Source organism: Eulemur rufifrons, chromosome 4, assembly GCF_041146395.1.
Source record: "Eulemur rufifrons isolate Redbay chromosome 4, OSU_ERuf_1, whole genome shotgun sequence".
Taxonomy (NCBI): Eukaryota; Metazoa; Chordata; class Mammalia; order Primates; family Lemuridae; genus Eulemur; species Eulemur rufifrons.
The window spans coordinates 13,130,664-13,143,977 of record NC_090986.1 but is presented as its reverse complement, the minus strand read 5'-3'; the positions used below and the strand labels follow the sequence as shown (position 1 = coordinate 13,143,977).

The window sequence follows — 13,314 nt, the reverse complement described above, 5'->3', positions numbered from 1 at the left end:
AGTAGTTGGGAGCTTTCTTCAGGTTCCTGGGGAAGCAAGAGCCAATCCCAGGTACACCTGTGTAGTCTGGGGATGGGAACCTGGCAAAGGTGTGGGAGGGGAGGGGCCCCATCTGACCCTGAGATGGGCAGTTGTGTGTGATTTGCAAACTCTGGTTACTTGTCTGAGATTGCGCAGTGACGATGGGAAAATCTACCTCAGTTGAACATTGTTTCAAACCCCTAGCATTTGTTATATTTTACTTTATTAATAAAACATTTTAACAAGTCTCCATTTGGCCCTTTAGCTGAATGTGGACAGTGGCTTCTGTGTTCATATATCTCTGAACACTCAATATAGGACATACATTAAATACTTAAGTAATTATTTTAGTTTCTAGAATGCAGCAGTAAGGTTTTGAAGTTTAGCATTTGGAAATGGATAATAAAAGTTTTACAGTAATGTTGAAAATACATTTCCTATTTTTACAAAGCTATGAGATTATCTAACTCTATTTTAACTTAATAATTCAGGAAACTCCTGTAACATGAATTTATTGCCTTCTCAAGATAGGCAATACTATTATGACAAGTTATTTGATCTATGACATCAAAAATTTTGCATGCATATGTTTGAAAATATCAAATTATGAAGTCAATTTTTACCAATTAATATTTGCCTTTTTATTTAACAGTGTTGTGGCAAAATTTGGTGAATACTATGTAGGCCACAACTTTTATCAAAGATTATAAATTTATTCTAAATATAATTGATGTTTAATTTGGTGAGTTTTATTATTTTTTTCCAATGTTTTTTATTCAATTTCTTCAGTGCATGTTATCAGAAAAGAATAATCTCTTCTAAAATTTATTTTAGGTTTTGAAACTAACATGAACCTAACTAGCCGGGATGATACTAGTACATCAGAAATTGCTTCAGAGACTCAAGATAGAAATGCAAATAACCATGGAATTCAATTATCTAACTCACTATCTAGTGCTATAACTGCTGAAAATGGGAATTCTGTCTCAAATGGTAAGCACTTTTTAAACTCAGAAATAAATGGATAAAAGTTTTAAGCTGCATCAACTTTCTAGGGAGAATGGATTTAAATTATAGAAATGAAGTGGGCATTAAAAACTAGAAAATAGAATATAAACTGTGAAATTTCACTATAGGCATTATTGTCAGCATATTATTGCTTACATTAAAGAATTAGAGTTGTGTTCCCTAGGTGTTGACTTTTCAGAAATTTGATGGAGTGTTCTATAAGAATCAGTATGAAATGAGTGTTTACTAAGAAAACAAGGAGATGGATTCTCTACCAATATTCTTAATTTTTAAAAGGTATTCAAAACTAAGAAATGTGAAGGACAATAATATTGAAAGAATGGTAAATGCCAAACTGATTTTAAATATTGTAAGTGCATCAATGAGTGTATCAGTTAGACATTAGCTTGGCTGCCTGTATCCCAAGGTGTGTAATAGTGGCTTAAACAAATATTTCCTCTAACTCATGAAAGAAGACAAGGGCTTCTAATAACAGTTGATGGGAGAATTCAGACCAACCTTTTCCTGAGAACATCTAGCAGAGCTGGATAAAACATTGTTTTGGTTTGTTTGCTTACTCTGATTAAAGGTACTGGAGAACTATCAAGATGGTGAGTTACTGGGAAGCAACTGAAGACATGGGGATGGGATGCGGTGTGAGCCCAAGCCAGGAAGCCCATGTCCTAGGCCTTCCTCCTCCGACATTGGAGGCTGTGCTTCTGATGCCTCCTAGAACCATAAGGACAGAGAATGAGTCTAGGGTCTGCCAAGGCCTTGGAGTGGGGCCTTGAAGTACCCATCCCTAGAGTAAGAGTGAACCAGAACCTGGAACCAGAGTGCAGCTATGAATTATCTCAACCCCAAAGTTGGATTGAGGTGTTCCAGAAGTAGCAGGGCCCACGGGCACCTGGGAGAAACACATGCAAGTCTATCTCCAAGGACAATAATAGCATCCGGGGCTTCAAAATATTCTTTTAACTGCTTTCCCAATACAGTGTCCAACACACAATAAAAAATAGCCAGGCACATGAGCGCACAAAATAAGATGAAAAATTACAAGCAGAAATAGCAGTCAATTGCAGTATACACACAGGGGCTCAAAAGATTGGAGTTCAAAGACATATACCTTAAAATAAGTATGTTTACTCTGCCCCCAAAAGATAAAATAATAAGTATTTCTGCAGAAATTGGAAACCATAAAAAAAATCATCAAATGAATATTCCAAAATTGTAAGATACAGTAATGAAATGAAGTACAACTGAGGATGAAGTTAAATTTAATTAGGTACAATTGATTAAAACAAAACAAGAATAAATAAAAAACAACTGAGGAAGTGGAAGATAAGTCAGAACATTTCCAGAATGAAATACACCAAAGCAAAAGAAAAGAATGGAAATTCCAGAAAATGGTTTAGAAACATACAGGACACAGTGAGAAGGATAATTGGAATCTTAGGAGAAAAAGAGAGTACAGAAAAAAAATTTGGTGACAAATGTTAGAGAAGTTTCCAACACTGATGAAAGAGATCAAGAAACAGATTTAAGTTGGCAATTTTTTTATACAGTTAAAATACACTTTCCATGTCATCCAGCAATCCTACTGCTCGGTATCTCCCCAAGAGAAATGAAAACATTCTCCACACAAACACCTGTGTGCAAATGCTCATGGTGACTTTATTCATAATCACATAAAACTGGAAATAAATCCAGTTTCCTTCAAATGGTGACTGAATTGTATTAGTTATCCATTTCTGTGCAGCAAATTACCCCAAAACTTAGAGGCTTAACGTAACAAATGGTTATTATTTCATAGTTCCTGGGGGCAGGAAGCTATGGGTGCTTTAGCTGGGTGCCTCTGCTTTAAGGTTCCTCGTGAGACAGCAAGCAAGCTGTCAGCCAAAGCCCTCGTCATCGTGAGGCTGGAATCAGGGCTGATCCGTTCTCAAGGTCACTCACATGGCTGTTGGCAGGCTGCGGACCATTCACGTCCAAGTCTGCTCACATGGGGCCTCTCCATGGGGCACCCTCACAGCAGGGCAGCTGGCCTCCCCCAGAGCCAGCAACCCAAGAGAGCACCCGCTAGAAGCCACAGTCTTCACATGACCTAATCTTGAAAGTGACACCCAGCGCTCTGTGACAGTTGACTGAGTCACTAAATCCCAGCCACGTTCGATGGACGGTGATTCAATGAGGGCGTGAGTGCCTGAAGGTGGGCTCACCGGGGTGTCCTGCAGGCTGTACTAGCACATGGACAAACCCTGCAATCAATGATTAAACACAGCAAAAGGGATGGCTCAGGGGCACTGTGCTAAGTGACAAGAGTCAGCATCAGAAGACTATGATTCTGCTTTTAGGACATTCTAGAAAGAGCAAAGCTATAGGGATGGAAAACAGATGAGTAGTGGTCCAAGGCGAGAGGTCATGGCATAAGATGGAATGCAAAAGGACACGTGGGAGTACAGTTATTGAAATATAAAATAGAAAATAAGTTATTGGAATATAAAACAAACAACAAAACAAAAATCGATTCTTCAAAAACATTATTTTCAAAAAAATTAGAAAATGGATAATTCTCTTGCAAGGGTGACAAAAATAAAGAAAGTGAGCACAAATAAATTCTAGGGACGAAAAGGGGATATCATCACAAATCTTGGAGAAATTAAAAAATAAGAGAATATGATGAATAGTTTTATGCCAAAATAAATTTGTAAATTTACGTGAGCACAGTTCTGAAAATAAATAAATAAATAAATAAAAACAATAAAACTGGAGAAAAGAAACAGGAAAGTAAATAATACTATAAATATTAAATTAATTGAATTTGTAGTTAAATACCTCCCTGCAAGAAAAACTTGAGACCCAAATGGTTCCTCTAGTAAATTCTCTCAAAATTCTAAGGATGAAATAATGCCAATGTTACACAGATGCTTCCAGAGAATAGAAATAAAGCGGGAGAAAGAGAAATAAAATTCTTCCAACTTGCATAAATAGCCACTTAATTTATGACAAAATGAGCGTTGTGAGGAGCTGGGGAAAGAATAATCCATTACTCTCCTTGAAACCAGCCCCTCCCTAATGCCTCACACACGAAACAATTCCTGGGAGATCGTAAATCTGTACGTCAAATGTCAAATAATACAATTTATAGAAGAAAATACAGGAGAATTTTTTTTAACCTTAAGAAAGAAAAAGAAAAAAAGATTTCTTAAACAGGACACAAAAGAGTACTAACCACAAAAGAAAAAGAAAAAAAAAACATAAATTGGGTGAAAATATTTTCAACACATTTCACCAACAAAGGGTCATACTCAGAGTTTACTTAAATTAAAACAAAAGACATCTGAATAGAAAATTGGACAGGAGACCTGAATAAGCACTTAAAAAACTATTTTTAGTGGAGTTCAACCTCATTAGTAATTAGAGAAATGAAACTTAAAACTCCAATGTGATACTACTACTCACGCTATAGAATTACAGGACTGACTGGCAGGGATCTGTGCCCCGAGAAGGGATTGTCACAGAAGTGAGGACGGCAGCTTAATCGGAGGAGAAAGAGCCAATGATGATTTGGAGAGAGAATGATGAGAGCTGACAGTGTTCTATTTCTTGACTTGCGTGGTAGTTACAATCCCACAATTAAAAAAAAATAATTGAGAGAGAAAGAGAGGGAGAGAGGGAGGCAGGGACAGAGGGAGAGACTTTCCCTTCAACATATTTAACTTTTCATTTTTTGAGTTAAAAGGCAAAAGCTATGGCTTGGGAAATGATGTCAGAAAACAATACAAAATACTGTGAGTGTTACTCTAACTATTAAAACAAAAAAAAAAATCAATTGAACAAAAACCTTCTAGACCAAAACAGAAATGTTTATGGCATATGCTAGGTGAAATTAATAATATAAATTAAATCTTTAGGACTATCAGGCTTCTAAACTTCATGTTACAAATAGTGCATTATGTCCACATCCCAGAGCACAGATTTATATGTTTTCCCTTAAATACTTACAGGAAACAGATTTTAAAATAAAGCTAGTTCTGTGTTGTCATTAATTAAAGACCACTTGAAAATCTCAAGAGTTGCGTGCACAAAAGGAAGATTATTTCAACTGGGAATTTAATCTTTCAAAGCAACTTGACACATTTATGCTGATCTACTTTTGTGAACACCATGAATTTCTTACCCCATGATTATTAAAATATCCATCACAATGCCCTATATGCTTAGGCCCTCTGTAAGCATTTACTGATTGAAACAATGTTGCATATTACATATGAACCAGTAAATCCTATGCAGAGGGCAGAGTCAGAAAAATTGTCCTAAGTCAGTATTATAAAAATTGAATAAACATTACATTTGTGCAGCATATGATATACACACAATCATGATAACCCTTAAAGCAATTATTAGTATGGATTCATAATTTACAAAGTATGGTCAATGTGCTTTCTAAATAAAGGCACAAGATAAAAATAAATGTTTAAAATAACTTAAAGTTCCTATTGAATCAGAAATAATGTTATTTTCTAGGAAATGATTTCTCTTTTGAATGCCAGTATCTGCATGCTACCTCTGCTTCCCAGAAATAATTATCTGTTTGTTCATTTGTTGAAATATAGTTATGTGTGGGTAATTATAGCTATCACTTACTTTAATTGCCATCCTTTTACTGATGTGAACACAGACTTAGATCTTTTTTTGTACACTTAATTATTCCCTGGACTTGTGGTTATTTATCATTAGATTAGAGAGCAGTTTTTAGTGTAAGAACATTTTAGCTATATCAAACAAAATATTGTGAATATAAAGTTGTTTATTTTGTGGTGAAATAGAGATATAAAGAAAATTCCATCTAGACCATTTTATGTTCAATATGATTTTCTTTCTTGCTGTTCAATGAATATACATATTATGGCTGGAAATCAGGAAAAGTGGCAATTAAAGAATACAGTCATTATGTGTGAGATTACATTTATCATTCTGTACAGATTGTCTCTTATTTACATTAAGTTTATCCTCAGCATACATTAAGAGTTATCTGTATTGATAAAAGACTTCCTAGGGGGAAGAGTTGGGTGAGATCATTTGCAGGACCAGGAACTCTGCATTCTTCGCCTTGACTCCAGAGCCATATTGAACTTAGCATCATGAGAGCACCAAACCACACTGGCTCTGGGAACATGTAAGAATGGAATGGTTTCCATCAGCCACACTTCAAGATGGATAGGGACTGCTGGCCAAGGAGCATCTGGTTGGAGCCCATAAAATATCTTTAATATGCATTTTACAACATCACTTTGTTTATAGAAATTATACAGATTCTTTGGGACTGGTACTCTTGCAGGACTCAAAGCCTAACGGCCAGAGAAAATAAAGCAAGCCTTCACTTGAAAATCAGGAAAATATTTTGCAGTTACCTGTTTTGAGTAACAGAAGGTACCTTTGCACAGAACACAAGCTCCTGGTGCATCTGCCAAACGCTGCCCCACTCCTGCCTCTAGTTAAAAGCATTTTGAAGTCATATTAAATAAGTTCCAGTTTGCATATTATTTAATTAAATTTTCTCTCCCGCAGTTAAGAAGTCAGGGATGAAAACAGATGGATTGAAATGCTTAGTCTGCTGTTTCCCAGCATTGAGACCTTGTTCCTGGAGCTTAAGGAGTGATTCTGCCGGGGTTCAAACCCCAGCTCTGATTGTTATTGACTCTGAGCATAGGGACACGAGACTTAACCTCTCCACTTTTCAGTTTTCTCATCTTAAATATGGGTATAATCAGACAGCCTACCTCATGGGTTGCTATGAGTATTTAGAATGTTAATGCTAGCACAAAGTTAGCACTCAATAAATATTGCCTATGACAGTTATCATAAAATCTTATGTGGTTTAGAGCTAGAAGATCCATGAGGATTTATCCAACAAAAACAAAAATCATGTGTATGAGGTAGATGAGGTACATAGCAGTGAATTCAGTTATCTGAGACCATACAGTCTATAATACTGGAATCAACGCCTATGAGTTATTTGCACACAGGCCCCAATGCACACATGTGTATAGTCAAACATGCATATTATTTCGATGGCCTACACTGGTATTTAGGGCAGAGCCAGACATTGCAATATGATCATAAATAGAAGTAAGAATATGTGGGTGGAGTTCAAAGGAAGAGCCTGTTTTATATCTAGGTTGAAGGATTCAAAATAACATGAAGGGAATAATGGCAAAAGGAAAAGTAGCAAGGAGGCAGGTGCATGTCAGGTAAAAAAAAAAAAAAAGCACTTATTAAATGCACCAATTGCATTTAGGCACTGTGTTGTGTTATGCACAGGAAGCAAAATGATGCCCTAAGCAGCACAAGATGCCCTCTCTGTATGAGCAGTGAAAATACATAGAACATTGAAAACATAGATCAAAACAGATTGTGAAATAAAGCAGTTGATGATAAATGTCAAATGAATCATATGCATAATGATTACTCTGGCACTTTCCACATAGAGATTCTGGTGGGCTGGGATTGTTAGGGATGCTTCATAGAGAAGGTTAGGGCTTTCAGGATGAGTAGGGTTCAGAAAGAAGGGAGCACCCGTCCACGAATTTTCTGCTCATTGCATTTGTGGAATGTGAATTGGCTGCTCTGATAAAATAGGTAGGTATGTAAGACAGGAAAGAAATTGTTAAGTGAGAGTGTGCAGAGCTGTGAATGCCAATTTGAAGAGTCTCTCTGAAAGTGCACTTCTTGTTTTGAAGGGGGTGCTATCTGCTATTTTGGATGAATAGTAGAATAGGAAATTCAGTTGGGGAGGGGGACAAATTTTGTATCCCTTCACTTGGGCCCTCGCAGGTTTTGTATACCAAGCAAGACTATTAGAGATTGTGTTGGTATAGGAGCCAAGACAAAGGAGGGTGTCAAGGATGATTCCTAGAATTGGAGACAGATGATGGTAGAATACAGCACTCTCTAGCAGAGAAGGGGAATTCTAAGGAAAAGGTAATTCCACAGGTGGATTTGGGGTTCAAGAGATAGGAATGACTTCTGACTGTAGCTATCATTCCATAAAGGTGAGAGTTTTGGTTTAGACGAGGGTTCCAGGATGGACTGATAGAAAAGGCAGAATTTTTGAAGAAAATAGAGACATGAGGATTACTTATAGCATCAAAGAAAAAATCATAAAGAGGAATGAGGAAAAAAAAACCTGACCATAAAACTATGTAGATAGCCAGACTTTGAGAAACGTACATTGCATGGATGGTCAATTTCATAGAACCCGAGAGAGGAATGAACTTAAAGACCATGGCAAGCTGGGAGGATGTGAGGAGAGACCCAAACCCTGCTGCCATTGACTAAGCAACATGGGGTCCCTACAAAATGACAGGGACAGTGACTAGCAGAATCTAACTGGAGAACCGCAAAGAAATCAGCGTCATACCAGCGCTTTACAGTCTGCCTTATTCTTCTCTTCCTGTAAGACTTTAAGTGAACCCACTGGGCTCTTCAGGTCAACTGCATGACCCCAGAGTCTCTCACTTTTCAAAATCACTTTAGAAATCATACAGAACTCCTGGAAGAGTTCCACACTGTGACTGATGAGGAGAATGTCCCCAAAGACATTCCTGTGTGTGTCAGCGGCAAGGTTTGATTTGCAAAGCCTGAGCAGCAGCCAACACACAAGAAAGGGGCGAGCAGAGGCTTCTCCTCCCTCCTGCACCCCCAATCAGGGCCAAGGCCAGACTTTTCCTCCCCCAAACGCAAACGGGGAGCAGCGGGTTCCATAGCACCCACGTCCTGTCTATTAAGCCATATAGATTGGTTTTTGAGAAAGAAAGACCTTACCCTGATCCTCTGTGTGCTTTCTCTGAGTAGAAGAGCTGAGTATCCAGAGGGTAGGGCAGATGCAGTTTCAGAAGACCTTAGCCCCTGCTGTAATTCGGGCAAGTATGGCTTCTTAAAATAAAGATTTTCAGTATCAATAAAGGACGTACTCGACTTTTTGAGGCACACTGTTGCTTATCTAGAAAGAATGTGTTGATGGAATTATCAGCTCCAAGTCTGGTCTTGGAGAAGACCGTGACAGTGAGACCACCAGGGCAAGTTTACAAGCATGTGTGAGCTCCCACTCTCTGATGGAATTCTACCTGTCAGAGCTAAGGGAACAGATAAAGGGCCCAAACTTAACTTTGAATGTGCCCCCAGCACTGATTGGGAGTCCTCAACCTTAGTTAAAGTAGACTGTGGAATTCTCTCCCCTCAAGACTTTGGAACTTTCCTGGGGGCCTTAGATGAGCAATGTTCCCACTGGTTGCAGAGGGAAATTCTTGCTATGTTTTCTTAAAAAAAAAAATATGTTCTTGAAAGTTAGGGACACATGCTCAAGTGTTTACAGGTGAAATGACATACTCCCTTAAATTTTTTTTTTAAAGATAATGAGAAGTAGATGAAACAAGATTCATTTATTGATAATCCCAAAGCTTGGAATGGCACATGGAGTTTTACTTTTATATATTTTTGAAATTTTTGTAATAAGTTTTAAAATTTTTGTTATTTTGGTAGGTAAAATAAGTGTTATTGTAGTCTTATATACATGCACTTCTTTGAATTCTTAGTGAAAATTAGCATGTTTATTACGTACTGATCATTCATATTGTTTCCCCTTAATTTCCTAAACATATTCTTTGTCCATTTTTAAAACTATGAGAGTAGGTCATTGATGGTGATTTGTAGGGTGTTTTAAGAATAAGAAAACCTTTTATTTAATATGCTCAAATGTTCTATATTGTTTTAAAATGTGCATTTTATTTTTATGGTATTTTAACATATGTTTAATTTTTAATGTTCCCGTAGAGGCATTAATCCATTTTTTTTTATTCCTGATTTGTGCCTTTGGTGTCATATTTAGATTATTTGCCTAAAAAAGATACTGCTTCTAATATGGCAGCAAAATATAATATTTTGTTGGTTAAAAAGGAAATCCTGCCGTCTAGGCTCCTTTGCACCTTTGGAGCTTCCTTAGCCCACACTGCCTTGGCCTAAGGCGGTGATGAGGGCCTTTCAGCTACTTGCTACAACCTTCAAGGATGTCCTCCCCCCAGACTTCTCATCCCACACCCAGTGCTCCCCTCACCCCTGCATCGGCTGCCTCAGTCCCCCTCTGTCCTCACCTGGATCCCCCTCTGTCCTCAGCTGGGTCCCCCTCTGTCCTCACCTGGGTCCCCATCTACACACACCCCTGCGCCAGACTGTGCCATCTGCCCCATCTGTGCAACCCTGCCACAGGTTGTGGGACCAGTTATTTCTTCAGTCAACAGGTGTGTGATGCCTTTTAGCTCACTGGGATAAAATGATATCACATCTCGGAAATCTATAGCACTACCTATTGTCTACAAAATGCTGTCACATTTCTGTGAAATGTTCTGGAAAGCCCATGAACATCTGCCTGCTTTCCCTTCCAGTACATTGTCCAGGCTCCCTGCTGGGCCACACGTCCCGCAGCCTTTCTTCTGGACACGGAGCAGCCTTGCCTTTCATTGCCTCATCCCATTTGCTCTCTCACTAGGCGCCCCTGTCTCAACTTTCTTCACTTTTCAAAATTTTTCTCATCCTAGAAGGCCCAGGTCCTTTGGCAACGCCACCGCGAGTTTTCTCCAATCCCTTCCACACAATTTATCCCCGCCTTCTCCACGCTCCTGCGCAATGTTTCCCATGCCCCTGTTTAATCCTGAAATCATTCTGTTGCTTGTTCGGGTTAAATGCCATTCTCACTAATTTGTGACTCTCTCGAGGGTGGGGACTTCCTTTTTCATTGCAGTAGCCAGTGCCTTATTCTGAGGATGCTTGCAAATATTTTTACTTTTATTTAATTGGCCCTATGCAATGCACGTTACTCCCTTGATTTGACTCTAAGCTGGTAGCTTTATCATCTAAACCGAGTTTCTATTCTAATTCTGAGAGCAAATTTCTAATTTCTAATTTAGTTTGCAAAGACAGATCACATTTTTCTCCTGCCTCCTCTGATCCCTTGTCTCAGTGACAACGGGTTAGGGGTTCCCCTGGAAGTGGACTTTCATCTTGCTGGTCAGTCAGCCCCTATCCCCTGCTCTCCCTTCATACCTGTTAAAAGGGAGTCCTTCTTGTGAATCCCAAGCCTTTGCTGTGCCCTGCTACCTGGAAACACTTTTGTTCTCCCAACTATCTGCTTATCTAGTTGCCTGAAATTCCAAATTGTGTCTGATCTTAGATTTCTACTCTCCCTTCCACCGGTTTGAATTCCAGATTGCTCTAACACTAACTGCTTGGTTGGAACCTTTCCTGTGCCCTACGACCACAGCATCTAAATACAATGTCACCACCCGCCACCTAAGGACACTGCACTTGCTTATGACTGAGATCCATCCTCCAGCACAAGACTCCCACTGCAGGAGGGCCCGGGTCCAGGTGCTGGCTGTGGTCTGCGCAGTCTCCACCGAGTTCACCTTTCCACACCAGGCATTTGTACACGTAACAAGAATTTGGCCGGGCGTGGTGGCTCACGCCTGTAATCCTAGCACTCTGGGAGGCCGAGGTGGGCGGATCGTTTGAGCTCAGGAGTTCGAGACCAGCCTGAGCAAGAACGAGACCCCGTCTCTACTAAAAATAGAAAGAAATGATCTGGCCAACTAAAAATATATATAGAAAAAATTAGCCGGGCATGGTGGCGCATGCCTGTAGTCCCAGCTACTCGGGAGGCTGAGGCAGTAGGATTGCTTAAGCCCAGGAGTTTGAGGTTGCTGTGAGCTAGGCTGACACCACGGCACTCACTCTAGCCTGGGCAACAGAGCAAGACTCTGTCTCAAAAAAAAAAAAAAAAAAAGAATTAACTGACAGGCCTTGTTATGTGTTTATGGGATTGTGTGGACTTCCCAGAGGAACTAACACTCTCCTATAATTGGAAAAATGTGCAGTGATTTTCTAATGATTTTTAATTTAGGAATCATGTATATGTTTAATCAATTACACTGTGCTACTTAATTATGCTTTCAGATGAGAGGAGTAATCACTTTAGTAGTTAAAGTCCTCTGAGTTGAATTCATTCCATTGGGTAGTTATTTCTCTTTTAATCTATTCACGTTTATTAATCTAGTCACTTGTGGTGATACGTGATACCTCCATCACAGTGGTTCTCAATCATTGTAGAGGGGATAAATTTATCCGCCAGGGGAAATGTGGCGACATCTGGGCACATTTTGGGTTGTTGTGAATGGGGGTGCCTCTGGCATCTAGTGGGTGGGGACCACAAACGCTGCTGAACATCCTGCAGAACAGTCCCCCCCCACAAAAAAATTATACAGCCCCAAAAGCTAGTGGTGCTGAGGTTGAGAATCACTGCTTCTGTCATGAAAGATAATTAATAAAATCCTTTGGTACCTCCTAGGTACTGCTATATTATTGCAGGGCAGGTACATTTCCTTAAACCCACAATGTATCCTACATATTATAGGTGCTTTTGCATTGGTGTGCTGTGAATCGGCAGCTCTCCCAACTTTTCCTTATGGAATCTCAGCCAGTCTCTTTTCTTCCTTGTACATAAAATGAATTCTTATCAATGGAATTCATCTGACACATAGACCTGGTTTTATTCTATCTGTCTTTCAACCCCTCCTTTGCCTGCCTGCTCTCCTGTAAGTGACATACAAACTCTGCCACCTGAGGTGGCCCCAGGCTTCTTACCCCACGGACGCTGCATCAGACCATCCTCAGTTTCTAGTTTCCCTTCTCCCTTCCAATACCTTTTGCTCATTTTTGTGCTATTATGACGTATTTCTTCAATATGACTTTCTCACTTTTGTCAGTATATGTCCTCTTTTACTAAATGAAACTGCCACAAAACTGTATATTCCCATGCTTCATTGCAAAGTTTAGTATCTAATTAGTGTTTACGGATCGTCATTTCAATTCGTGAAACGGAACTATTGTAGTTTATTACAATAAGTGCACAGCTTACTTTATTTGGGGAAAGGAGACACCACCTAACTACCGACTTGTGTTGACCTCAATAGGTTTACCTGAAGAGGATGGATACTCAAGGTTGTCTGTGGGTGGCACCGCGACGTCATCATTTCAGAGACACAGGGAGAGTCACACCACTCAGGTAATGGCATCCGTATGTCCACATGTGCAGCAACACCTGAATTTAAATTATGACAAGACATGCATTAAATTATGATCAATATATTTTATTTCTGGACTGAAGAACTCAGTTATCTCACCCCTTCCCTACGCTTATTCGACTTAACATTCTCCTCTAACCTCTATCTC

The 13,314-nt window shown here is 39.2% G+C and overlaps 1 protein-coding gene across 1 annotated transcript in view; it reads left to right on the top strand.

Moving 5' to 3' along the window:
* Nucleotides 1–13,314, top strand: part of MYO16 (myosin XVI) — a 475,062-nt gene that overhangs the window by 437,689 nt on the left and 24,059 nt on the right. The window contains exons 32-33 of the mRNA XM_069467032.1: nucleotides 856–1,014; nucleotides 13,056–13,147. Coding sequence (XP_069323133.1) covers nucleotides 856–1,014; nucleotides 13,056–13,147 — 251 coding nt within the window. The remainder of the gene's footprint in view (nucleotides 1–855; nucleotides 1,015–13,055; nucleotides 13,148–13,314) is intronic.